Source organism: Panthera pardus, unplaced genomic scaffold (genome assembly GCF_024362965.1).
Source record: "Panthera pardus isolate Hobbes unplaced genomic scaffold, ASM2436296v1 HiC_scaffold_10, whole genome shotgun sequence".
NCBI classification, from domain to species: Eukaryota; Metazoa; Chordata; class Mammalia; order Carnivora; family Felidae; genus Panthera; species Panthera pardus.
Window position 1 is genome coordinate 34,761,536 of NW_026526655.1, and position 27,996 is coordinate 34,789,531.

The following is a 27,996-nucleotide window of genomic DNA, read 5'->3' on the forward strand; positions in this document are numbered from 1 at the left end:
GAACCCAAGGCACTTCTGGAGGTTGCCCAGAATAGTTCCGGTTTACGTTTTGTGTCTTTGTTTTATTATTAAAAGAGCTCCCGTTCACTGTCAAAAGCGTACCAGGTGAAGATAAATGACACTGTCTTCCTAGTTCTAGTCATTTTGGTTTGAGATAGCAATGAGGCTGGAAGGGAAAAGGAGGCGAGCAGGAGAGGGGCGTTCTCGCTAATGGGTCCCGCGCTCGACTTCCGGTAGCCCTAAGACACTTGTTTCGAAACATGGGCATCTGCAAGGAAGGGCATCTGTCGTTTCAATTAGAGCTGTGCTAACTGAAGTGGTAAGTAATATCACACACTCTTTCATTCACTTATTGAGACACTTGTCAAGCTCCGTGTTTTAGTTCTTGGGCTTGCGTCAGCATTCTGGGCGGGGAGGGTGGTGTTGGAACAGATTTAATTAGAAAAATATGTACTGTATTAGCGATAAGTGCTATGAAAAAAGGAAATTGGGCAGGCACTAGAGTCAAGGCAGTTTTAAATAGAGTTATCAGGCCAGTGAGACCTGACTTTTGAGCAGAGACTTGGACGTGAGGAAAACAGCTGTCCAGATGTCTAAGTATAAGTGTTCCAGACAAAGGGAACACCCAGTGCCTAGATCCCAAGGCGGAAATGTACCTGGCTAGTTGCGGAGTTTGCGAGGAGGCTTTTGAAGAAGAGTGAGCAGGGGAAGTAAGAGATTGAGGGGCTTGAGTCGGATAGGATCTCATCATTTCCATAACCAAATTTTTATTACTTAGAGGGTGCTATTGTAGGCATTTTAAATATGCATTAAAAATGAGCACGTGTGAATTAAGAGAGGAAAATGAACTTAATTCTTTTCTCTTTTGGGAATAAAGATTCGTTTTCTAACTTCTCTCGGGGAGACTGAGAAATTAAGCAATAATACTTCCCGAAACCATCAGGAAGAAAAATGGTAAGTTTTACACAATTCTTATGAATGCGTTTCATTATAAATAATTTTTAGAAATTCATTGAAGGGAAATAAAATTGCATGAACTTTCAATGGCAAGACAGAAATGATAAACTGTAGAAGCATAAAATGTATGATGCCTCTAAACAAAGCCAGAAACAAAACTACTTTTAAATTCTTCAGTGTTTTCACTTAAAATGCATAGAATTTACTTTTTACAGAAAAAGACTGATTACAACATATAGATGGAAAGAGGGAGTTGAAGCGTATAGCCAGGTGTGATCATTTTAATTGGATCCTTTTGTTTGTTCTAAGGTGGGCAACTAGAGCTTGAAGCAGAAGAAAAGCAATGAGAATCATGCTGTCTCCCCCCCACCCCCCAACCCCACCTCACACACACTCCTGCCCTCTATCAACCTGAACATACTCTCTGACTGCTGGATACTACTGGAAGAAGAGAAATGAAAAAGGAAGCCTCAGAATAACCCCTCCAGGGGCGCCTGGGTGACTCAGTTGGTTAAGCTTCTGACTTCACTCAGGTCATGATCTTGAGGTTCCTGAGTTTGAGCCCGGTGTCAGGCTCTGTGCTGACAGCTCAGAGCCTGGAGCCTGCTTCAAATTCTGTCTCCTTCTCTCTCTCTGCCCCTCCCCCCTCAAAAATAAACATTAAAAAAATAATAACCTCTCAGAATCCCACCCCACAATGGGTAACAAAAGGAATGTTACTCAACATCAGATAAACAAAAAACAAGCAAGCAAGAGTAATATGGTTATCTCTGCACATTTAGAATCTAGAAAAACTGAGAATTGTTGTCTTTAGTGAAGAAAGGAATTGTTTTTAACACTGTCTCTCAATTTAATTACATTAAGGGAAATGGTGCAGACTATGTTTTGAAAAGTCATTTTCTTACTATTTTTCAATATATATTAATGATGTTGGGGAGTTGCTATTTAAATCAGTAATACTAACTAACCATTGTTTTCATTTTTATTGATGAAAAATTCAAACTTTAAGTATTTCCATCACAGTATTTACTGTCAAGTTTTTAGGGTGGATACTATTTTACATTAACATATATTTATCATCTGGAGTTTTTTTTCTACTGCTGAAATAAATTTTGAAGAAGTACAGCTTTTCAGCTATGTGGATAGGTCATCTCTGAAATGGTATTTCTTTCTGTGTTTTCATTCAGATTGTCATCTTTAATCTAGTTTGGGAAATAATACAATGCATAAAGTCATCCGAAGAAATCTTAATTGTTCTCACATTCTCTCTCCTTTTTAGTCAGTGACACTGCATACAGATGTAGGTGATATTAAAATAGAAGTCTTCTGTGAAAGGACACCCAAAACATGTGAGGTAAGTACCATTATGTACATATTAAAAATGAGTTAATGCAACAGGATAACCATTTTGAAATCAAATTATCTAACCTAAAAATATAAAAATTAAAAAAAAACTTGTGTATAAAACCATTGTCATGGGGCGGCTAGGTGGCTTATTTGGTTAAGTGTCTGACTTCAGCTCAGGTCCTGATCTCATGGTTCAGATTCTTGAGTTCCAGCCCTACAACAGGCTCTCTGCTGCCAGCATGGCAGCCCTCTACCCCTCCCTCACTTCGCCCCTCCCCTGCACACACATGCATACATGATCTCTCTCAAAAATAAATAAACATAAAATTTAAAAATACAAAACCTGGGGCGCCTGGGTGGCTCAGTCGGTTAAGCAGCCGACTTCGGCTCAGGTCATGATCTCGCGGTCCGTGAGTTCAAGCCCCGCGTCGGGTTCTGTGCTGACAGCTCAGAGCCTGGAGCCTGTTTCAGATTCTGTGTCTCCCTCTCTCTGACCCTCCCCCGTTCATGCTCTGTCTCTCTCTGTCTCAAAAATAAATAAACATTAAAAAAAAAAAATTAAAAAAAAAAAAAATACAAAACCATTGTCAGGAAAAACTATCCATTAGAATTATTGGCCTGGTTTCCACTTCACCTTTGAGGATCAAAGAAAGAGTAGATAATTTTTCTCTAACCATAGAGTGGCTGGTATCTTTTTCTTTTGACTTATTTTCCTCTGGAAATATAAGTAATCATTACCATGTTAGGTAAGATAACTGTTTCTTATGTTATTTTACGTATTTAAATGACAAAGAAGGAAAGAACTGGCTCTCTATATATTCATTCAACATTTATTTATGGGGACACCTGGTGGCTCAGTTGGTTAGGCACCGACTTGTAATTTTGGCTCAGGTCATGATCTTATGGTTTGTAGGATCAAACCCCAAGTCAGGCTCTGCTGCTGTCAGTGCAGAGTCTGCTTGGGATTCTCTCTCTGCCCCTCATGCACATGGGCATTCGTTCACGCGTGCACTCTCTCTCTCTCAAACTTAAAAAAAATCTACAATTATTTATGAAAGGCTATCTTGCCAGGGTCTGGGAGTACTGTAATGACCAAGAGACATTCCTTGCCTTCGTGAAACTGATATTCTAGCTGAGAAGATAAGCATTGGAGGAGGGAGTGGGGACAGGGAGGGATTCATTCTAGAAAAAAAAAGTGATTCTAGAACGTGATAATGTCTTGAAAGAAATAAAGTGTTGATGTAGGGACTAACAGAAAATAATTATTTAAAAGAAGGTGAGGGCAGGCCTAACCAAGAAAGTGATACTTAAATCACATGCAGAAAAATAATGAAGGCATCTCCATAGAAAGACACATAAAAAGAATATGCCAGGTATAGAGATAGCAGTACAAAGGCCTCAAGGTAGGAATGCTTACCTCTTGTGGATGAATTTTCAGAAGGATGATGGGGTTAACACAGTAAGTAACAGAAAGAAGTTATTATCACATGAGATGCAGAGGTAGGCCAGGTCATGAAGGGCCTATTAGGCCCTACTGAAGATTGTGTGTTTTATTCCAAAAACAGAAGGAAGCAAAGTGTTTTAGGCAGAGAAGTGACATTATCCAATGTAACGCCTAAAAGACATAAATACATTGTTATAGTGTTTTCAGTAAATACAGTTTGTTCTTTAAATGTTTCTGCTATATCATTTCCCAGTTATTATTTTTACTCTTTTCAGAATTTCTTGGCTCTTTGTGCCAGTAATTACTACAATGGATGTATATTTCATAGAAATATCAAGGGTTTTATGGTTCAAACAGGAGATCCAACAGGTAAGTTATTCTATTAATATCTAGAGAATTGGGTATATAGTGTGAAAAAGAGGGTAGACAAAGAATAGAAAAATATATAATGTAATATTGTGTGTCAACTATACTCAAAATATTTTTTAAATAAAATTTATTTAATTTTTATAAAATAGATAAAATATAAGCATGTGGATTGTTGTGTTGGGGTTTTTTTTTGTTTTTTTGAGAGAGAGTGAAAGTGGGGGGAGAGGGGCGGAGGGAGGAGGGAGGGAGGGAGAGAGAGAGAGAGAGAGAGAGAGAGAGAGAGAGAGAATGAGAGAGAATCTTAAGCAGGCTCCATGCTGAGCATGGACGCAGAACTTGATCCCTTGACCCTGGGATCATGACCTGTGCTGACATCAAGAGTCAAACGCTTAACCAACTGAGCCACTCAGGAGCCCCTACATAGAGTTTTTATAACCAGGCCCCTTACCCTAGCAAGAAATTTTTAGTCGAAGCTACCAGCACTTAGATTTAAAGTAAAATATGAACAATATTGATAGGGAGGGGATTGGGTTTTTTGTAGAGATACTTTATTTTTCCAGTCTGTAAAGTGAAATTTTGAGGAGAGGACATGTCAAATTTTATTTGTATTTAACAAGTTATAAAATAGCCCTTTTGTTTTAGAAAATGAACCCTTTCTCAACTTTAATTAGATACTTCTTTTGATTTGCTTGTCTTGTAATATAGGTACCGGAAGAGGAGGTAACAGTATCTGGGGCAAGAAATTTGAGGATGAATATAGTGAATATCTTAAGGTATATCTCCAATGTATCAACATCTGGTTTCTAATGCCTTGTTTACACTTGAAACCTTTAATACATATGTTGTAGTAACACAAGTTAATGTTATTAGTATACAAACATACTTTTTTTCTAGTAGTACACTTGATAAATGCCAGGGAGAAATTATAAATGGCAGTTGTTGCCTAAAATATATTCTAGAATCTCACAATCCCATGAATCTTGATATTAAGTGAGCTTATCTGTATGCCCAACCTGAAATGTTTTAATCAGTAATGTACCAAAAGGGCCTAATGTCTCACTATAAAATTTATGTTGAATGACCTGAATCATTGGGCTTTTTTTGGTAGTAGGGAGGAAAGACTTCCTGGTTGCAATACTGCCCATTATCAATGTCCAACTTTCAACATTTTCTGTTAGATCTTTGAATATTCCTGTATTAACTTAATACCTGTGGTAGATCCCAACTACGTTAAAGAGAAATGCATAGCATGGTAAAATTAGAGGTTTTTATTTCCTTTGTCATATTTTTCTGTGTTTTTCAAACTTTTATTTCCTTTTTTTTTTTAAGATTTTATTTTTAAGTAATCTGTGTATCCAACATGGAGCTCAAACTTACAACCCGAAAATTAAGAGGGCATGCTTTACCAACTTAGCCAGCCAGGCACCCCAAGAACTTTTTTTTTTTTTTTTTACTAAAAAACTAATGCATGCCTATTTTTTAAAAATCTTATTTTAAATTAAATTTAAAAAATTAAAATAAATAAGTGTCATTTCCCAGAGGTGACATCTGCTAACAGTTTATCATATGGTCTTTTAAGCTTTGTATCTGCATAGAATGATAACTTTAGAAATTAGAAAAAGATAAATTCTGCTCAGTAAGAATATGTAACTTAGGGGGTGCCTGGGTGGCTCAGTCAGTCAATCGTCCAGCTTTGGCTCAGGTCATGATCTCATGGCTTGTGAGTTTGAGCTCCGCATCAGGCTCTGTGCTGACAGCTCAGAGCCTGGAGCCTGCTTCAGATTCTGTGTGTGTCTCTCTCTCTCTGCCCTTCTCTTGCTCACACTCTGTCTCTCTCTCTCTCTCTCTCTCTCTCTCAAAAATAAATAAACATAAAAAAAAATTTTTTTAAAGAATATATAACTTAGTATTGTATTTCAGTTACATTAAAATATGCCCAAGAAAACTCTGAAAAAAATTCATTGCAGTGTTTATGTCTGGATGGTGGTACTAGGAGTAATTTTTTTTTCTTCATTTTGTTTTTCTATCATAAGGAAACATTACTTTGGTTATAGGAGTTGGGGTTGGGAGGTGATAAATTATAAGTCATTCTTTTCATGAATTACAAACAAGAACTTTTTAGGCATTAATTAATAACTAACTGCCTCCTCAACACTAATCCACCATCCTATACCAGTGATTTTCAACACTGGGTATTACAGACTCACGTGTAGTTGTAAAAATATAAAATATTAAGGTCTTACAACCCCCTAAATGTAGAGAAAAATAGGAGGACTGATTAGGACCTAGATTATATTTTCAGGTTTCCTGGTGATACCTACAGTCAAGATTAAGAATCATTACCTTTAGGGGCACCTGGGTGGCTCAGTCGGTCAAGCGTCCAACTTCAGCTCAGGTCATGATCTCACACTTCATGAATTCCAGCCCGGTATCAGGCTCTGTGCTGACAGCTCAGAGCCTGGAGACTGCTTCAGATCCTGTGTCTCCCTTTCCCTGCCCATCACCTGTTTGTGCTCTGTCTCTTGTCTCAAAAATGAATAAATGTTACAAAAAAAATTTTTTTGAAAAGAACCATTATCTTGATATGCAGAGTTGAGGGTGTGTATTGAATATTCACATACCCTGATCCAGCAATTCCATTCCCAAATGTTTACCCTAGAAAACTCTTGTACAAATGCATCAGGAAACAGTACAAGAGTGTTCCTAGAGTGTTAACAGCAAAAATCTAAAAACAACCCAAATGTCCATTGATCATAAAATGTACACTGTAGTATATTCAGTTGTGGAATAATATAAAGCAGTAAAAATCAGAACTACACACGTATGTGTGTAAATCTTAGAAAGAAAATGATAGTGTAAAAAGCACTTCCCAGAAGACTACAAATAGTAAGATACTACTTTAGAGAGCTCAGAAACAAGAAAAAGGAAACAATATATTGTTTAGGCATATATAAAGATAGTAGGATAATGGTTCACTTTTGGAGAGGCTGGGGTAATAGATGAGAGGAGTAGTAGGCATATGCAACAGTTTGGCAAATTTGAATTCTTAAATCTTAGAAATAGGTTATTAAGTATTTTATTAAGTTATAAGTGGTACATACATTCTGGTGCATGTATCAAATATAACATTTGACTGGTAGTCACCTTTAGGAAGTCAATAAAGCATTAATATCTTGATGCAGTTGTATCTCCATTGCTTGTGTCATTAGTGTCCCCTGATGAATAGCTAAAGAGAGAATAATCATTAGAGTTATTTATGATCTTTTATATTGCACCTCCTTGTAACACAGTTCTGTCACGTCTTCAATCTTATCAGTAAAGTCTTTTTAATTCTTTTACACAAGTCCCTTTTATAACAAATAGTATCATAAATATTAAAGCTATAGGAGACCTTCCTTAGATCATCTAGTCCTGGGTTGTGAACTGACTGCCCTTGGGTGGAAGATCCACAGATGTATTATCTATGGCCATTGGTTTAAAAAAAAAAAAATTAGGGCCATTAGGCAAGAGATAACACCATTCCTTTTGCCAGCCTCTGTAATGTTTACATTCTGTTCAGTTAATTTATTATTTGCTTACCCTTGTGAGCATTTCAATTCTGAATAAACCCCTGAACTAGTCCAACCTCCCTCCCTTGTTTTACAGATAAAGAAACTAGCCAGAGTCCAGTGTATATGTGAAGAGGTTATGGGGATTTTGGTTTTATTGTCTGCCTGATTGTTTCATGCCAGCACACTGTTCCTTAATGTAAATGTAAGGATTCCTATCATATATTGGTATTGCTAAGTGTTTGTGACTGTACTTCTCTAAAGTGAAAATGAAATTAATTGGGGCACATGATTTGATATAAATAATTTACATACAAGGTTTCAGAAATATAGATAATCCAGAAACTGATCATTTAGATTAGCCCTAATAGAAACTGATTAAGTGTTTTCTTGGTCCCTGAAAGAGTTCAGGTCTTGTTTCAGTCCTATTATTTGGAACATTTATATAAAAACACAGTTAAATCAATATTTTGGCCTGTCTTTTACAGCACAATGTTAGAGGTGTTGTATCTATGGCTAATAATGGCCCAAACACCAATGGATCTCAGTTCTTCATCACCTATGGCAAGCAGCCACATTTGGATATGAAATACACAGTATTTGGAAAGTGAGTATTCTGGTTATGGTTTCCTTTGGAAATTCCTTTTGGAATTTATTTTTTAAAATAACGCTTAAAAAAAAAAAGAAAGCTAAATATACCTGGTAAGCCCTCCACTTACCAGCCCTGTGACCTTGGGAATTTATAACCTCTTCAAGCCTTAATTCCTTTATTTTGCGAAATAGGAGCCAATACTTTTTTCAGGATCATTATGCAAAGTATCAGTTATATAATGGATTTCTTCTTATGAAGAAAGATGGTTCATTTTTGTCACCAATATTCTAAGTGGTGCCTCTTCTTCCTCAACCATCTTTATTGTCCATCCCCAAGCCCAGCTCATGGTCATAATGTAAGCAGCACAGCTCCAGTCACAACGTGGGTTCCAGGCAGAAGGAAGGAGGAAGAGCAAAAGTTTACTAGTTGCTTGTCAGCTGAGTAAACCCCTTTTTATTTTTATTTATTTATTTAACATTTATTTATTTTTTGAGAGACAGAGCGTGAGTGGGGGAGGGGCAGAGAGAGACGGAGTCACAGATTCTAAAGCAGGCTCCAGGTTCTGAACTGTCAGCACAGAGCCCGACACAGGACTTGAACTCACAAACTGTGAGATCATGACCTGAACCAATGTCGGATGCTTAACCACCTGAGCCACCCAGGCACCCCAAGTAAGCCCCTTTTTAAAGACCTTCCCTAGAAGACCCAGAACTTAGCAATGAGGCCTCCTCTTACCTACAAGGGAGGGTAGGAAATGTTTTTTGGCTAGACACATTGCCATTCTTAGTAAAATGAGGTTTCTGCAAGAAGAGAGGGTGCCTGACTCCTAGGGAGGCATTTAGCAGGCTCTGCCAGAATATTCACTATAAGCACTATGCCTGGGAATTGCTTTCATAAATCAGCAAGAAGTCAACTTGTCTGTTTATTCAACAAATATTTACATGCTCAATAAACCAAGGTACAGTTATAGTTTCTTTTATTTAACAGTTTGAATTCCAAGTTAGGTTAATGAAAAATAGAAGACTCAGCAACTCTTATATTTCATTCCATATACATATGTCTAATTTATAGATTAATAACCAGTGAAATTAATGAAATATTACATCCTTTAGTAGTATTTGCCTGGACGTAAATAATTCAGGTTCTCTTCCTTTTATTTTCTCCTTTAAGTCACCATTCAGAATTATTAATCATTAATTACTAGGGTTTATGTTACTAGATTTGTGATAAAACTAGAGTTAAAAACAAAGCTTCTTGGGGCCCCTGGGTGGCTCAGTTGGTTAAGCATCTGACTTATGGTTTCAGCTCAAGTCATAATCTCAGTGTGTAAGTTTCAGCCCTGCATTGGGTTCTGCACTGACAGTTTGGAGCCTGCTTGGAATCCTCTCTCTTTCCCTATCTGCCCCTCCACTCCCCACTGTCTCCCTCTCTCTCTTTAAAAATAAATAAATAAACTTAAAAAAAAAAGTTTAAAAAGGGGCACCTGGGTGGCTCAGTTGGTTAAGCGCCTGACTTCCGCTCAGGTCATGATCTCACAGTTCGTGATTTCGAGCCCAGAGCTGAGCTCTGTGCTGACAGCTCAGAGCCTAGAGCCTGCTTCAGCTTCTGTGTCTTCCTCTCTCTCTGCCCCTCCCCAGCTCATGCTCCCTCTCGCGCTCTCTCTCTCTCTCTCTCTCTCTCTCTCTCTCAAAAACAAGTAAAAACATTGAAAAAAAGTTAAAAAAAAAATTCTTAACCTTAGGTCCCTTAATTCCTTGCAACTGTGTTTTATATATATACAACACATTTATTTCTGGGAATACGGTACATAGCTTTCCTTTGATTCTCAAAGGGGCCCGTGTCCCAAAATACTTGACCTACTGGCCTCAATTGTACATGCCCTTTTTTGCCTGAGATCTGTTTCCCATATCCTCTGTTTCTCTTATTGACCCAGGAGGAGAGACAGCTTTTGAAACTTAAAATTTAAAGACTTTAATGGTTCTACATTTGGAAGTAAATTCAAAAGGTTATTAGAAATGTAGGGGTGCCTGGGTGGCTCAGTCGGTTAAGCGCCTGACTTGTGCTCAGGTCTTGATCTCGTGCGGGGGGTCTTGAATTCCAGCCCCACATTAGGCTCTGTGCTGACAGCCCAGACAGAGCCTGGAGCCTGCTTCACATTCTGTGTCTCCCTCTCTCTCTGCCCCTCCTCCACTCACATTATTTCTCTCTCAAAAATAAACAAACATTTAAAAAAAAAGGCAAAATAGGGGGCACCTGGGTGGCTCAGTTGGTTAAGCATCTGACTCTTGGTTTCTGCTCAGGTCATGATCTCAGGGTTTGTGGGCTCAAGCCCCACATTGGACTCTGTGCTGTCAGTGTGTAGTCTGCTTGGGATTTTCTCTCTCTCTCTCTCTCAAAATAAGTAAATAAAAAAATTTTAAAGAAGAAATGCAAAATAAAATGTAAATGTGTTATCTTTTTTTTAAACATTTTTTTAAATGTTTATTCTTGAGAGAGAGAGAAACAAGAGTGTGAACAGGGGAGAGGCAGAGAGAGAAAGGAAGACACAGAATCCAAAACAGGCTCCAGGCTCTGAGCTGTCAGCACACAGCCCTACGCAGGGCTCAAACCCGGGAATCGGGAGATCATGACCTAAGCTGAAGTCGGATGCTTAACCACCTGAGCCACCCAGGCGCCCCTCTGTTATCTTTTTTTTTTGAGTAATACTACAAGTGTCCAGAATTGATTTGAGTTGAACTAGGAGGTATAATCTAAAGCCACCTTTTCTTAGCAAATGTTTTAGACTAACTTGCCAGAAGGATAGCTGTCAATATTTTTTTTTCTTGGTGAAAACATGAAGTGGGTTTGCTGTAAATGGGTTTAAGTGTCCCATCTCCCCTCCTCTTATTTTATTACTACTGTTTTTTGTTGTTGCCCAGATGTAAAAAAGTATAAAAATACCATGTTTACACAATAAAGTGCAAAGTGGCCACCCACTTCAGCACCTTCAGTATAGGGCAGTACTGATTAACAACAGTGTCACCCTTACATAGTTTCTCTGGGTATTTCCCATAGTAAAGAAAATCTGTGAATGGTTATATTAGACCCATTTGTAGCTATGCTGTGGGAATATTTTAGTGGTAATATTCCTATTCATTGCTATTATCTAAAGGCATAAAAATGAATTCTTGAATTTTGGCTCATATCTGTGGTAGAAAATCAAATCAATATTTTATTGTACACTCAACTAGGAAATTCAAAGAACTTTGAGATATTATCCTTTTCTTTTAAGGAAACTAATGCTATAGGTATTTCGATAGTATGTTTCATACATTTATATGGTTTCTCTTTCAGGGTAATAGATGGTCTAGAGACTCTAGATGAATTGGAGAAGTTACCAGTAAATGAGAAGACATACCGACCTCTTAATGATGTACACATTAAGGACATAACTATTCATGCCAATCCATTTGCACAGTAGCTATAATAGATCTGGAAGAATATTTGGCAGACTATTCAGAGGAACACACCTATTGTGGTTTACCCAGTTTTAAATTATGTCAAGAGACTGCATCATCCTTCTGCTTGTTTACAAATAAGATTTTCTATGAGTTGGTGGTATCAAAGGGCCCTACACAGCTTTTATTCCCGTTATTAGAGCATATTCCTTACTAAAACTAGCATCTAATGTATTTAAGTTTAATTTTTTTTAAGCCCTTTTGTTTAATTATTACATATAAACATTCATTCTTAAATGCTGAGCCTCGGGGCACCTGAGTGGCTCAGTTGAGCGTCCCACTTATGCTTAGGTCATGATCTCGTGGTTGTGAGTCTGAGCCCCACATCAGGTTTACTGCTGTCAGGTCGGAACCCACTTGGAACCTCTGTCCCTTTCTCTCTGCCCCTCCCCCACTCACACACTCTCTCATAAAGAAACATTTAAAAATAATTTAAAAAGACACTGAGCAAAAAACAAACAAATTCTGAGCCTTAAATTCAAGTATTTTTGAGCACCCTAGTTACATATTCCTGCCATATCTAGTCCATATCCTGGAAGTATCCTTGTCCATTAATTATTCACTTTGCATAGTTAGAAAGGACAAGATACAGAGATGGTCTAGAAAAACCAGCCAATCCATTTGCTATTTTCTGGTCTTTAGAATTACAGTAAAGGCACAGAGAAGTCCTATAGTACAGCAAACACTCAATTTCCCAATTTGCCCATGGAACATTTTTTTTAAGGCCTATCATTTACAGTACTGTAGGACAGAATTCTACAGGTGATCATTTTGAAAATGCGATTAGTTGGTTATAAGCACCAGTTGTGGAGTCCTGGACTGTTTGAATCACAGCTGTGCCCCCTACTAGTAACTTTAGGCAGGTTAACATCTCCAAGTTTTCTCATCCCTAAATAATATTCCCTCATAAAACTATTGCAAGGATTAAATGAGATAATGTGTATAAAACTTCTGGCATGCGGTAAGTGTTCTGTAGAGTAAATGGAAGCTTCTCTCCTAACATTTATCTCGACCATAGGGCTTTCACTGAATCAGGCCTTATCATTTATCAGGCTATCCCATTGGTTTCATCAAGAACCATATTCCACACCTTGATTAGGTTTTGGGTATTCTAAAACTGATGCCAGGTATTTATTGGTTTGTATCATTTCTGCAAATAGTTGATCTAAATAATATTTTCTTTCTTTCTTTTTTTTAATTTTTTTTGTAACGTTTTATTTATTTTTGAGACAGGGGGAGACAGAGCATGAACAGGGGAGGGTCAGAGAGAGGGAGACACAGAATCTGAAACAGGCTCCAGGTTCTGAGCTGTCAGCACAGAGCCCGACGCGGGGCTCAACTCAAGGACCGCGAGATCATGACCTGAGCCAAAGTCGGCTGCTTAACCGACTGAGCCACCCAGGTGCCCCCATATTTTCTTTCTTAACTATAGTTTAGAAGTTAGCTTGCAATACCCTCTTATTACCATTTATACCTTCTACTAAACTGATGTGCCAATTATACTAATAACCCTCACTTTTTAAAGTAAGCTCTACACCCAACATGGGCTGACCCTGCAATCAAGAGTCACACACTGTAGGAGCACCTGGGTGGCTCAGTCAGTTAAGTGTCCGACTTCGGCTCAAGTCATGATCTCATGGTTCCTAAGTTTGAGCCCCGCATAGGTCTCTGTGCTGACAGCTCAAAGCATGGAGCTTGCTTCAGATTCTGTGTCTCCCTCTCTCTCTCCCCCTTCCCTGTTCATGCTCTCTCTCTCTCTCTCTCAAAAATAAACATTAAAAAAAATTTTAAGAGTCACATGCTGTAGCTGTGAGCCAGCCAGGTACCCCTAATGCCCTCACATTTTGAGTCACCCTTTTATTTTAATCATTTAGGTTTCAAGAATTAATATTAAAGCCTCTTTTGGGCCAGAATTTGGTTTGACATTTCTTATACCTGATATTTTTCTTCTCCAACTGAATGTCATTGAATTTTTTTGTCCTCACTCTTAAGAGGCTTTTACTGTCAAAATGTTTTTGTATTGACTGGTATTCCCTCAATTTTTATTCTAAACTGTCCTTTTTTTTTTTTTTTTTTTTAAAGTACCAATATGGTGAGTATTTGGTTCTTAGATCTCATTTTTTTTTTTTTTAATTTATTTTTGAGAGAGAGAGAAGCAGAGTAAGAGCAGAGGAGGGGTAGAGAGGGAGACACAGAATCCGAAGCAGGCTCCAGGCTCTGAGCTGTCAGCACGGAGCCTGACGCGGGGCTTGAACTCACAGACCGCGAGATCATGACCTGAGGTGAAGTCGGATGCTTAACCGACTGAGCCACCCAGGCGCCCCAGATCTCATTCTTACAATGTCTTTATTATTTTTTAATTTTTTAAATGTTTATTTTGAGAGAGAGAATGCTTCACCCCACAAGTGAGGGGAGGGGCAGAGAGAGAGAGGAGAGCGAGAATCCTAAGTGGGCTCCACACTGTTAGCTTGGAGCCCAACGCCCGCCTTGATCTCACAAACTATAAGATTATGACCTGAGCCAAAATGAAGATTTGGATGCTTAACTAACTTAGCCACCCAGGCGGCCGAATAGTTAAATTTTAATACATAGGATTCAACTTTTCATCAGTTTAGAAAAGTTGATTAGTTACCATTTCACTATTGAATTTAAAAGAAAACTGATGGTTCTTTTCAATTCAGTTTGTACCAATTGTGGTAGAGGTAGAGATGGGAACTCAACATAATAACTGTAAAGCACATCCAGAATAATTGATAATGGAAATTTTAAAAAACAAATTACAATGAAAATGTTATTAGCTGCAAACATCAAAATGGTGTGGGGGAGGGGCGCCTGGGTGGGTCAGTCAATTGTCCGAATTCATTTCAGGTCACGATCATTCAGTTCCTGAGTTAAAGCACCATCAGTCTCTGCTGTCAGCACAGAGCCCACTTCAGATCCTCTGTCTCCCTCTCTGCCCCTCCCCCACTTGTTCTCCCTCAAAAATAAACATTAGAATAGTAATAATAAATAAAATGGTGTGGGGAATATAGCTAGAATACTAAAAGAGTGTAGTATTTTAGTAGAGTATAAGAGTGTAGAGTAGTGTATACACAGGAGTTTAATATATAATTAAAGCAATATCCAAAATCATTAAAGAGTTACTCCATAAATTGTGTTAGGATAACCAGTAAATTATATGCAGAAAAATAGCAAAAGAATTTTGCCTCACATGATGTACCAAAATTCCAGATGGATAAGTTTCCGGGGTGGCGGGGGTGGGGAGAAACACCTCCAAAGAGGAATTTCTCAGTTCACAAACATGACAAAGGTAAAGATGAAACAGGTTTAACTATATGAAAATCAAAAACTTCATTGCAATTAAAAAGCTTAAAAGATAGAACTGTACATTCAAAAAAGCAATGAGGTATGAATGGGCAAGTCACAAGAGAAAAGAGAAAATGTTCAACTTCACTAATTAGGGAATAAAGTTACAAGTTTCCACCAAAATACCATTTATTTTTTTATGAGACAGAGACTGAGTGGGAGAGAGGGGCCAAGGGAGAGAGAGAATCTCAAACAAGCTCCAAGTTCAGCTCAGAGCCCAGCTTGGGGCTTGATCCTATGACCTGAGCTGAAATCAGGAGTCAGATGCTCAACTGACTGCGCCACCCAGGTGCCCCTCACCAAAATACCATTTTAAAATCTTTGCACTGTATTAATTTGTTAGGGTTGCCATAACAAAGTACCAGAAACTGGGTAGCTTAAAATTCTGTTATAGAGGGGCGCCTGGGTGGCTCAGTCGGTTGAGCGGCCGACTTCGGCTCAGGTCATGATCTCGCGGTCCGTGAGTTCGAGCCCCGCGTCCGGCTCTGTGCTGACAGCTCAGAACCTGGAGCCTGTTTCAGATTCTGTGTCTCCCTCTCTCTGACCCTTCCCCGTTCATGCTCTGTCTCTCCCTGTCTCAAAAATAAATAAACATTAAAAAAAAAAATTAAAAAAAAAAAATTCTGTTATAGAGACTAGCAGTTAGGAGGTCAAGGCATGGGCAGGGTTATTTACACAAAGGTCTCTCACTTTGGCTTGTGGATGACCATCTTCTATCTTCACAAGATCCTCCTCAGTGGGTAATTATGTCATAATCTCTTTATAAAGACGTCAGTCATATTGGATTAGGGCCCATCCTAATGACCTCATTTTAACCTTAAGTACTTGGGTAAAGGCCCTATCTACAAATACAGTCACAATCTGAGGTAGTAGAGATTATTGGGGGGGGGGGGGGGGGGGGGGACATAGCATGCCCCAAACAATCATAAGCACTAACACACAAAATAGTTCATTTCATAAATGTAACTTTGGGTAAATCTCACATTAGTAACTGGCTAGGTGTGAGAGGGTTTGCTAAATTTAAAACCATTTTGAAAAAAACACATTTTAGAAACGAATTTTGGTAGTATATATAAGATTTTTTCAATGTTCATTTTCTTTCACCCTTATAATCTTACTGTAGGGATTCTAAATTGCTCTCTGCACATGCACTGCAACTTTTATCTGTAATAGAAGAATATAGTTGATGCCTATCTTGCAGGTTGTTAGGATTAAGTGAAAATGTATGTACAGCGCTTGGCACAATAATTAGCCCACTATGATTAGCTATCATCCTCCAAAGACCAGGATTCCCTAGGTTTGTTTAACATTTAAGTGTGCTAACTGTATCCTGAACAGCTACAAATTTCACAATTTATTGTGATTTCTCCCTCTGAAATATTTACCTTGTATTTGGTGATCTTGGCCCCAATGTAAAGATTTAAGTATTAATGGTTTTAAAGCATCTCCAAATCCATTAAGAAAAGGGGCTTAAGAAATGCAAACTACCACAGATACTTTGGAAATATGTATTCCTCATCACTTTTTACCCATAATTGTGCATCTGCATAGGCCTGGGCAATATACGTTGCTCTCCTGTGCAAGTGTGAGCAGTAAAATTATGCTTAATCGTTAATGTTTGATTTTATACATTTTCAACTGTTTGGAATGAATAAGCAATCATTTTGTTCAAGAAACAAAATGGGAGGAAGGGTGCGAGGTCAGGATTGGCAATCATTTTGGTCCATTGAAGTGTAGTTTGAAGATTTTGTTGTTCAGAGGTTGTTTCCTGGCGCTTTTCCCTCACGACCTTCCATTTCCTTTTTTTACAGTTCATCTGGCCTTAACACTGAAAAGGACCGGCTTAATGCCAAAATGTTTAACTGTGTAGGGTATCCACTTCCTGTCTCCAAAATGTTCACTCGTTTAAACTTTCAAAATCTTGAAAATTCTTCCAATCCAATTTCAGGGTGTGTGAGTCCCAGCCACTAAAGCCTTAACTAGTTTAAAATAGGTCTCAGAACCTTAGCAAATGCTGAAATCCAGACAATTAGTAATTTAGGGCTACATGATAGAAGTGGTGCATTTATTTATTTATTTATTTATTTATTTATTTATTTATTTATTTATTTATTTATTTATTTATTTATTTTAAAGATTGTTTAGTGGTTGCATTCAGGGCGCAGGATATTTTGTATCATGCTTGCCTCACTTCTTCTTGTATCCAGCGTTCCCAAATATTTTTAAAGAGCATGGACGAGACTTCCACAGTACTTACGTTATTTCCTAAGACCTAGACAGTGGACAACATGGCCGACAGAGCCACCGTCCGCAACTTCCCCACCTCCACCTTCTGTCGCTGAGCTCCCCACCCGGCGCCTGCGCACACGGCTCCTACGTTAGTTTCCTTCCATCCCTGCGCTCCAGTGACGCGCCCGTGCCGCCCCGCCCCGCCCCGCGGCGGGGACGCGCTCGCAGCGTCACCAATATTTTCGAGGAGAGTCCAGACGCTGCGGCTGTCAGCTCCATTTTGTTGTTGGAGCTCGTGGTAGCCAGCTGGGCTTACTCTGTCGTCGCGTTGCAATCTTTTGTCTTCTTCGGCTTGGACGCTCTGGCCAGGAAGGTAAGACTCAGGAGGAAGCGGGCTAGGTGTCAAGACCCTTTTTCTGTGCCCGGAGAGCGCCCTGTGGTGCATACAACCTCTAGTACGACGACCCTTCCCCCTCCCTTCCTCTTTCACCCTCTTGGGTCGCACGGAGGCGGCTCGCTTGTCTTCTCTGCCGAGACTGTTGCCGCGAGTTTCTCCTTGAACCGCGACTCCCCGGACATTGGCGAGGCGTAGTGACTTGGCTGAGCTGGGAGGGCTTGGCCGGACGCCCGTAGGCGCCATTTTGTCGTCGGCGGCCCTGGCCACCTCGGCGGAACTGTAAGATGGCGGCGGGGCGGAGGAGGCGAAGCTTCCTGCTGTGGGTGGTGTTTACTTGTCTCTTGGAATGTGCATGTCAGCCTCCTGTGAGGAACTGTGTTCCTAGCAAACAGAGAGAAAAACGCATTGAGCTGATACGAGGCGACATCACCTAAGGTCTACTCGAGTCTTAAAAGATTTAATAAAGTGAAAATCACGAGTGTCTTTGCCCTCGGTGGCGTTAACAAAAATAGGGTTTAGAAAAAGGAGAAATAATAGGATATATTTGAAGGAGCGTGTGAGAGCAGTCAGGCTATCAGACATCTTATGCGTTGGAGTTTTTGCGCCCTCGATCCCCCAACATGTTGAGAGCAACCTTCAGAATATTTTGACTCGGAGTTGTGTGCAGAGACGTGGTGGAGCCCCAGCAGTTAGTACTGGTAAAAACGATAGTGGACAATGAAAAGTCATTTCTGTGTGTGTGGTTTTTTTTTTCCAAGTTGTTAGGGATTCTTCTTGAAACATTTCTGGAAGGAAGGTGCTGCCCTCCTCTAAGTTGATTATGTAAGATTGCTTTTAAGATAAGCTAGGTTTTGTTATATATATACATGCCGGGGGAATGGTCATCGAAGATGGTATTTTGTGGTTTTCTAATGCCACCATTGATTTGTGTATAGTAAAAGGCCTTGGGGATATATCTCCTTTACAGAAATACACAATAATGAGTGTTCTGTCGCAAAGAACGTTTCGGATTGCATTTGAGTTGGGAGGCTAGTTTCCGATACCCGTTTAAATGGGGAGAGTTACATATGTGGACCTATAGTACATTATGCTACTGACAGGAAAGGGGTAAGGTTTTTACCAAGTTGATGAATTGGACTTTCCAGCCCTCTCCCCGTTTTTTTCTTTTCCTACACACTTTCAATAAATCTTAGCATAGGGGCGCCTGGGTGGCTCAGTCGGTTAAGCGTCCGACTTCAGCTCAGGTCACGATCTCACGGTCCGTGAGTTCGAGCCCCGCGTCCGGCTCTGGGTTGATGGCTCAGAGCCTGGAGCCTGCTTCCGATTCTGTGTCTCCCTCTCTCTCTGCCCCTCCCCTGTTCATGCTCTGTCTCTCTCTGTCTCAAAAATAAATAAACGTTAAAAAAAAAAAATTAAAAAAAAATAAAATTAAAAAAATAAATCTTAGCATAACATGGATAATGCAGAATATTGTTAATAGTTTGGACTCCACATTTTGGCGCAATGCTCTCATCGGATTTATCGGTGATTTTAGATTGGCTGACAATGAATTTTGAACTTTGATTTAAAAGAACAATTTAGGGGCACCTGGGTGGCTCAGTCGGTTAAGCGTCTGACTTCCGTCTGGGTCAGAATCTCATGGTTTTTGAGTTCGAACTCACATCGGACTCTCTGCTATCAGCACAGAGCCTGCTTCACATCCTCTGCAGCCACTCCCTCCCCCCCCCCCCCCTTCCCAGCTCACACTCTCCCTCTCTCTCTTTCAAAAACAAACAAACAGGGGCGCCTGGATGGCGCAGTCGGTTAAGCGTCCGACTTCAGCCAGGTCACGATCTCGCGGTCCGTGAGTTCGAGCCCCGCGTCAGGCTCTGGGCTGATGGCTCAGAGCCTGGAGCCTGCTTCCGATTCTGTGTCTCCCTCTCTCTCTGCCCCTCCCCCTTTCATGCTCTGTCTCTCTCTGTCCCAAAAATAAATAAAAAACGTTGAAAAAAAAATTAAAAAAAAAAAAAAACATTAAAAAATAAATATACAAATAGAAGAACGATTTAGGGACACCTGGCTGGGTCAGTCGGTGGAACACGCAACGCTTGATCTCTACATTGTGAGTTCCATCCCGTGTTGGGTGTTGAGATATTACTTAAAAATAAATATTTAAAGAAACAAAAATAAAAGAACAGTTTAAAAATCACAGCTAGAATGAATTAGCAAAGAAGAGTTTTATTAATTGAAGTGTTCAGTGCTGACAGGTAGGATACTACTTAAAACTTCTCTTTTATGTAGATGAGACACTTGAAGAGAACTTATTGCCCTGATTGGGAGGAAAAAGATTGGGACTGTGGAAAATGGAGAAGCAGCAGCAGTCATAAAAGAAAGAAGAGATCACATAGCAGTGCCCGGGAGAATAAGCACTGCAAATATAATCACTCTAAAACATCTGATAGGTAAGAATGATAATATATATGAACATATATTGCATCAAAATGTTGTATGTCAGTGATACCTCAGTAAAACGGTGGAGGGGGTATATTTTCATGATTAAAATTACAGCATCACTTAAATAAGTAGCCATGAATAGCATTTGTTTCTGTTTCCAATGATGGCTTATAACGTTTCTAAAATTGCATGGGATTTTTTTTTTTTTGGTGGGGAAAGCAAAAGGTATTAAGAGTACTGTCGGTTTGAGGATATCTAGTATTAGCATAAATAATTAACAATATTTTTTGTTTTTAGCCATTATGTGGAAAACAGGTCCATAAATGAGAAAGATTATCATAGTCGACGCTACATTGATGAATACAGAAATGACTACAGTCAAGGATGTGAACCTGGACATCGCCATAGAGACCATGAAAGCAGATACCAGAACCATAGTAGCAAGTCTTCTGGTAGAAGTGGAAGAAGTAGTTATAAAAGCAAACATAGGATTCACCATAGTACTTCACACCATCGTTCACATGGGGTATGAGCTCTTTTAAAACATTCTGTAAAGTTTATTTCCCCCTTGGGACAGGAAAACTTGAATTTGATTATTTGAGAAAGTTGTGTTTAAAAAGAAGTCATCTCAATTTAACTTGCAGGATTCTTTCTGTGTTTGTGCATTGCATAGGAAACTCCTGAATACAATACATATTAAGTAATAGAGTAACTTTTTATTACTAGTTAGCAATTAATTGTCATTCCAGTGAAACAGTGGAGGTGATTAACTTAGTTTTGTGGTACTTCAAGAAATCTGATTTGTTTTGATAAATTGAAGTTTATCACAAAAGTAGAATAGGCATTTTATTTTTGTAAGATTAAAGGTTTAGGCATGCCTTTTTCTAGCAAAGCATGCTTTTTAATTCTTTTTTCACTAAGCAAACCACTTAACAGATTGGAACATTATGGGTTATGGGTTAATTTGAAGATAGTTCAGATGACATTTTAAATGACATAGTGTTATTCTTGTATGCCAAATCTTTTTTTTTTTCTCCCCAAAATTAGGACTTTAATTTTATTTACTGCTTCAATATTTGTTAGATTAGCTAGGAAGTCTTAATTTGGCCACAGTCTACTTTGACCAAGTAACTATTACATCCTACAATTTTGCAACATTAAATTAGAACACTAGAAACTTAAAATTATGTTTCAGTGAATGCTACAACTAAGCATTTTTTTTTTTTTTAAGAAAAACAATTGTATTATGTTTTGTTGCCTTGCCACTTTGAGTATCTTATCTGAAAATCTGTTCCTTGCCATGTTTTTCTCCTGTTAACATAAACTATGTGCCCTGTGAATTTCTGGGGACTGAATTTGAAATTGCTCCTGCCAACCGTTTGTGGCCTGGCGTGTATCTGAATGCCTGAATATCTCCCCGCTGAATGAATTTCGTATTCTGCCCTGAATTCACTCGGGTATATTGATTGGCTGGATGATCTTGGTGCCGCCCACTTGACGTTTCCAGAAGAGTCACCGAAGGAAAAGAACCAGGAGTGTAGAGGATGATGAGGAGGGTCACCTGATCTGTCAGAGTGGAGACGTACTAAGTGCAAGATGTATAGAATATTTTTCAACACTTATTAACTTTTCAGATAACATAATCTATATATAAACATTTCAGGGATTTGGAAATCTTTTTTTCTTTCTCTGTTTTTTGTTTGTTTGTTTTCCATTTCTTTTGGTGGGTGGGGATTGTGTTTTTTCTTTCTTTAGAAATTTAATATTTGTTAAGCAGAACTTCCAAAACAGTAAATCAAGTTAATAAAATGAACTTAAGAATGAAATTAGACCTAAAAATAGTTATAAATGTTTTTTGACAGTGTTGACCAGTAAAATGTCTAGTGATAAGGAAATTTGTAGCATCAACTAGAATAATGTGCATTGATAGCATTTATTATGATAAGTAAATTATTTCCACTGCTTGGTATGACTGAGCTTTATTTCTCTCTTTTAGATGAAATTGTTGATACTTTAGGAGAAGGAGCTTTTGGAAAAGTCGTGGAGTGCATTGATCATAAAGCGTAAGTTTCCTACTGTAATTGCATTTGGGGAGGTCATCAGCATTAGAAAATTTTTTTAGCTTTAGACTGGTCTGAATGAGATATATTATTATATTCTTTCATTTGGTTTTTTTACTGTAATGTGGGAAATTCCCAGTAAAAGGTACTAGCACTTTGTATTTTTTAAGTATTAGCTATTAGTAGTGTACGTAGCCTTTAATTTTAAGCTGAGAGCAGGTTTTATTGTTTTAGAAAGTATTCTTTTGTTATCCCACTGGGAAATTGTGATCCCCCCCTGCCCCAGATCAGTGATCTAAATCAGAACTTTTCAAAGCCTTGGTTTTATGTTAGGGGTATTTGGAATTTTGCTTACCTAAGGCATGTTGAAACAATTATCAGAGTAGTTAACCTAGGAATCTGTATTTTTAGATGCTATCATTGTGATTACACCATTAGGGTTGAATACTCTTGTAAAATGGTATTACATGTTGCTTTATTCATGTTCTTCAAATTAAAATTTCTTGAGATAATGTAAGAACTCTCCTTTTACCTTTTTTGTCTTCTATTTGAATTTTTCCCCCCTTTTGAATGGCAGAGTTTTTCTAAACAAATGACTAGAGAAGGCTTCCTACTATTGGTTAGTAAGGTTTTGAGAGCTGGAGCTCCATACTATGCTCCTACTATCTCTAAAGTTTTCTGGTAACGTAGACAAAGGAAGAATTTGATAAAATATTTGCCAGGTACTATAAGGAGAAACTGTTATATGTACATGTTTTGAGTCTTAATTGGAATACAAACTAAAGTGGTGATATCCCCAATGTTCTTATTAAATTACAACTATTAACATACATTTTAGTAGAAGGGCCAAAACATTCATGTGAGTGGTGGTTTGATGAAAAAAATATGCATCATTCTCATTATTTACATTGAGTTGCAGTTATAAGAGAGTACTTCCATATAGTACATCTGATAAAACCAAATGTTAGACCACAGATTTAAGAAGATAAATACAGTGGGTCAAAGTAGAAGTCGCACAGTTTGAAAAGAGTGATAGGAAAATGGAGTAGGACATCATCTTTAACATTTTTTTTTTGACTTGGACTTTTTCTAACAGAGGAGGTAGACATGTAGCAGTAAAAATAGTTAAAAATGTGGATAGATACTGTGAAGCTGCTCGCTCAGAAATACAAGTTCTGGAACACTTGAATACAACAGACCCCAGCAGTACATTGTAAGTATAAAAACAATTCAGAAAATTCTGTCACGTAGATTTGAATTGTAAGAAGCTGTACTCAGTTATTTTTCATATATTTATAGCCGCTGTGTCCAGATGTTGGAGTGGTTTGAGCATCATGGTCATATTTGCATTGTATTTGAACTACTAGGACTTAGTACTTACGACTTCATTAAGGAAAATGGTTTTCTACCATTTCGTCTGGATCATATCAGGAAGATGGCATATCAGATATGCAAGTCCGTGAATTGTGAGTACTTGGCATATCTTTGAGAATGAGAATCTTGAGTTTGTTGAGACTGATCTAGTGCCAGACTGATAGGGATTTTTAAATAAAAAATGGGATCTAACCTATAGGTCTTAAAAACCTGGCCTAAGAGTAGGTATGAGGAAGATGTTGATAACCAGCTGCTGGTCAGTTCATTGCGTTTTATTCAGTAAGTAGTACATTGTCTATCGTACAATAGTACATTGTCATAGAGAAGACTGTAATTTAGCTTGATTCTTAAAAATACTAACCCAGAACCACTGGGTTAAAGAATGATAAATCTTGGCTTTGTAAGAGAAAGATACTTCTTTCTTTACTTTTTGAGTAGTTAGCTGTTAGCTGGCAGTGGACTAACTGAAGGTAGTGGGTGGTTTTCTAGCCAGCTGTTGGATGTTGACAACTTTGGACCTGTGGAAAAGGCATCAGAGAGGTTTTTTGTTGTAGGGCTTTGAGTTTGGTTAGGTTTTTGATTTTCCAATTACAGTAGTTGTTTGTTTCATTCTCAGTTCTGCACAGTAATAAGTTGACTCACACAGACTTAAAGCCTGAAAACATCTTATTTGTGCAGTCTGACTACACAGAGGCATATAATCCCAAAATGGTAAGTCTTCAGTGTATTAGTATTTTCATAGTTAGAAGTGAATATTTTATGCCTCAAGGTATTATGCCTCCTTAACCCATGAATTACGATTTTCAGAAACGTGATGAACGTACCTTAATAAATCCAGATATTAAAGTTGTAGACTTTGGAAGTGCAACATATGATGATGAACATCACAGTACATTGGTATCTACAAGGCATTATAGGGCACCTGAAGTTATTTTAGGTAAGTTACTTCTTAATTATGGTTTGGGAACTTCTATATATATCTTTATTGAAGCTCACTTTAAAATTTAGAATTCTAGTCTTAATCTTTATGGCATTTTTTAGGTCTTCAAGGAATATTGAAGTCTTTTTCTGACAGTTTGCTTTGCTTTGCAGCCCTGGGATGGTCCCAGCCGTGTGATGTCTGGAGTATAGGATGTATTCTTATTGAATACTACCTTGGGTTTACAGTATTTCCAGTAAGTGACCGTGATCTGTTTCGATGGCTTTGCTCAAGAAAAGTGCTTGTTTGTGTGGATGAGCCCTTTATTTATTTATTTATTTATTTATTTATTTTGTCTTATGTGAATGAGCACTTTAATGCAAAGTATGCACATTTAGGTAGCTTTTTTTCTCCTTGTAGACTTAACTGTAGATGAGTATAAAGAAATGAAAGTCCTGTGACTCTGATGCTATTGGGTATTTGTATTTCCCTTCGTAATTTATTATTTTATTTAAAAACATTTTTAAGCATTTATAAACAATTATGCTGTTGATTTAGAGAAGTCATTGGTGACCTTGTTCTGTGTGCCTTGATATTTGTTATCAGCTGTAACTTGCTAAAAGTTTGCCCTTTTTTAGTAGTCACCTTCCTTGTGACCTCTTTCTGGACTAGAAGTGTAGCAGCTGTGTTAAATGAGATCAAAGTGCACAATGTGCTTAACAAGTTCTGTTTGTTATTTTAGACACATGATAGTAAGGAGCATTTGGCAATGATGGAAAGAATTCTTGGACCTTTACCAAAACATATGATACAGAAAACGAGGTATGTTTAAGAGTAGGTACATCTTTCGTACCACTTGGTTTTATATTCTGGTTAGAATTTTATGAAATGGTGAAGTTTGACAAATGCATCTTCACTTAAGTAATTTTCCAAGTCTCTAGAAAAAGTGTTAATCTTTGATCAATAAAATCATCATAAGTGATGCAACCAATCACTTTTGCTAGATGTTTTTAAGTTTTCATTGTCAGCATTATAAATGAATGGGTATTTACTTTTAGGAAACGTAAATATTTCCATCATGATCGATTAGACTGGGATGAACACAGTTCTGCTGGCAGATATGTTTCAAGGCGCTGTAAACCTCTGAAGGTGAGCCTGGCCCATTTAAGCTTGGGCTTAAATTATCAAAACCTTGAATTTCCCTTCTTTTTATGGTAGAAAATAAAATGGTAATAAATGGTAGTAGAAAAGATTGTTGACTGTATTTCTTTTCCTTTCAGGAATTTATGCTCTCTCAGGATGCTGAACATGAACTTCTCTTTGACCTCATTGAGAAAATGTTACAGTATGATCCAGCTAAAAGGATTACTCTCAGAGAAGCCTTAAAGCATCCTTTCTTTCATCCCCTGAGAAAAGATACATAGATCTGTAACAGTATAGCTCTCTTGAAGAGATTTTATAGACTGTATCAGTCTTAATTTTTAAATAAGTTATTTTGTATAGCTTTTGTAAATTTCTTACATTTTTTTTATTGCCATGTTTATTTTGCTTGGATAATTTGAATTGTTAAGTAAATAGCTAAAGTAATGAACATTTTTTCCAGTAATTACTGTATAAAATGATTTATTCAGAATAAACTTTGCGCTTATGAAATTTAAAGGAATCTATAACTTGGTTTTAGCACCATTTTTCTTCGTGCATAGATTTCCATTCTTGGAGGTTTCCTTAAGTCTTCAGAAATAGTTAGCTGTTTGCATTTTAGGGATTGCTAGCATTGGAGCTTCTTCCTTCCTTCTTAAAACCAAATGTTAATGAGCCCACATTACAGGACACAAAGAAGTAGAAATTAGTCCCCAGTTTTCTTCCTCTCTTTATTCTGACCTTCCCCCCCCCCGCCCCAGTAGGATACTACAAATGGCCTCATGTCCTATGCTCAAGACTAATAATGAATGACAGAAAAGCTTCCAGAGGGGTACCTGGCTGGCTCAGTTGGAAGAACATGCAACTCTTGAACTTGGGGTATTGAATTGGAGTCCAACATTAGGTGTAGACATTACTTAAAAAATATAAAATCGTAAAAAAAACTTAATAAATAAAAATAACTTCCAGAATACTTGGCAGCCAAGTTTAAGTTATCAAGTGACTTGACAAAAGTCAGGCTTTTGCCGATGGTTTCATTTATATTTGATCCATTTAGGACTCTGCATCAGGGTTTTTATTTTTTATTATTGTTTTTTAAGACTTTGGGATATCTGGGTGATTCAGTCAAGCATTTGACTTTTGTTTTAAGAGCAAGAGAGGGCACAAAAGATAAAGGGGGCAGAGAGCGAGAGAAGCAGGACTCGCCTGGGGCTCATGTTTTTACCTGATGTCAGACTCACTCACCAACTGTAAGGTCATGACCTGAGTCAAGGTCAGATGCTTAACAACTGAGCCACCCAGGTGCCCTAAGCATCTGACTTTTGATTTTGGCCCAGGTCATGAGTGAGATCAAGCCCTGTGTTTGGCTCTGCCCTGGGCATGGAGACTGCTTGAGATTCTCCCTGTGCCCTTCCCCTGCTTGTGCACATGTGCTCTCTCAAAAAAATTTTTAGAGACTTCTAAGAGTTGTAGTAGGTTCACAGCAAAATTGGGAGGAAGGTACAGAGATGGATGTACCCTCTGCCCCCACACGTACATAGCATCCTCTGTTAACATCCCTCACCAGTGGGTATGTATTCTAATTGAATCTATGTTGACATAATCACCCAAAGTCCATAGATTGCTCTAGTTCACTTTTGTGTAATATGTTCTTTGGTTTGGACAAATGTGTAATCCATCCATCGTTGTAGAATATGGAGTATTTTCATTGCTCTAAAAATCTGAGCTCTGCCTATTATCTCTTCTTCCCCTTCCATACTCTGGCAACCACCAATCTTTTCACTCTGTAGTTTTGCCTTTTCTAGAATGTCCTATAATTGGAATCAGTATTTGGCCTTTCAGATTGGCGGCTTTCACCTAAGTAATGTGCATTTAAGGTTCCTCCCATCTTTTCATAGCTTTATAGTTCATTTTTTAGTTCTGAATTAGTATTCTATTGTCTGGGTGTAGTATAGGTTATCCACTCACCTACTAAAGAACATCTTACTTCCTAGTTTGACAATTTTGAATAAAGCTGCTAAAAATGCCCATGGACGGGTGTGGGTTTTTTTGTTTTTTTGGACCTAAGTTTGCAATTCTTTTGGGTAGAAAACAAGTGATTGCTAGATTAAATGATAAAGATACATTAAGAGTTTTTTGTAAGGCACCTGGGTGGCTCAGTCAGTTGAGTCAACCAAGTTGACTCTTGGTTTCCATTCAGGTCATGATGTCAGACTGCATTCGAGCCCCACATCCAGTTCTGCACTGACAGTGTGGACCCTGCTTGGGATTTTTCTCTCTGTCCCTCCCCTGTGTGTGCATATGTGTGTGGTCTCTCAAAAATA

The 27,996-nt window shown here is 38.2% G+C and overlaps 2 protein-coding genes across 3 annotated transcripts; both read left to right on the forward strand.

The window, feature by feature from the left end:
* Positions 1-39: 39 nt before the first annotated feature.
* On the forward strand, positions 40-12,702 carry PPIL3 (peptidylprolyl isomerase like 3). Its single transcript, XM_019428406.2, has 7 exons — positions 40-319; positions 876-954; positions 2,237-2,311; positions 4,024-4,117; positions 4,823-4,890; positions 8,154-8,272; positions 11,591-12,702. Exons 2-7 carry the CDS (start codon positions 952-954, stop codon positions 11,715-11,717), a joined length of 486 nt encoding a protein of 161 aa, XP_019283951.1. The 5' UTR covers positions 40-319; positions 876-951; the 3' UTR covers positions 11,718-12,702.
* On the forward strand, positions 8,173-27,699 carry CLK1 (CDC like kinase 1). Of its 2 annotated transcripts, none has more exons than XM_019428401.2 (13): positions 8,173-8,272; positions 20,027-20,187; positions 20,477-20,705; positions 21,687-21,777; positions 22,176-22,242; positions 23,336-23,452; positions 23,539-23,705; positions 24,230-24,324; positions 24,421-24,550; positions 24,706-24,788; positions 25,275-25,354; positions 25,591-25,681; positions 25,813-27,699. In XM_019428401.2, the coding sequence occupies exons 2-13, from the start codon at positions 20,027-20,029 to the stop codon at positions 25,954-25,956; spliced, it is 1,455 nt and encodes a 484-aa protein (XP_019283946.1). In that variant the 5' UTR covers positions 8,173-8,272; the 3' UTR covers positions 25,957-27,699. The 2 variants fall into 2 exon arrangements, with proteins under 2 accessions (XP_019283946.1, XP_019283945.1); XM_019428400.2 differs by lacking the exon at positions 8,173-8,272 and adding an exon at positions 17,614-17,722.
* The last annotated feature ends 297 nt before the right edge of the window (positions 27,700-27,996 follow it).

Coding starts and splice junctions, on each gene's coding strand:
- CLK1 (XM_019428401.2), top strand. CDS start 20,027: ATGAGACACTTGAAGAGAACTTATTGCCCTGATTGGGAGGAAAAAGAT. Junction 23,706..24,229: donor GATATGCAAGTCCGTGAATT/GTGAGTACTTGG, acceptor TTTCATTCTCAG/TTCTGCACAGTAATAAGTTG. Junction 24,789..25,274: donor TTGGGTTTACAGTATTTCCA/GTAAGTGACCGT, acceptor TTGTTATTTTAG/ACACATGATAGTAAGGAGCA.
- PPIL3 (XM_019428406.2), top strand. Junction 4,891..8,153: donor AATATAGTGAATATCTTAAG/GTATATCTCCAA, acceptor TGTCTTTTACAG/CACAATGTTAGAGGTGTTGT. Junction 8,273..11,590: donor AAATACACAGTATTTGGAAA/GTGAGTATTCTG, acceptor TTTCTCTTTCAG/GGTAATAGATGGTCTAGAGA.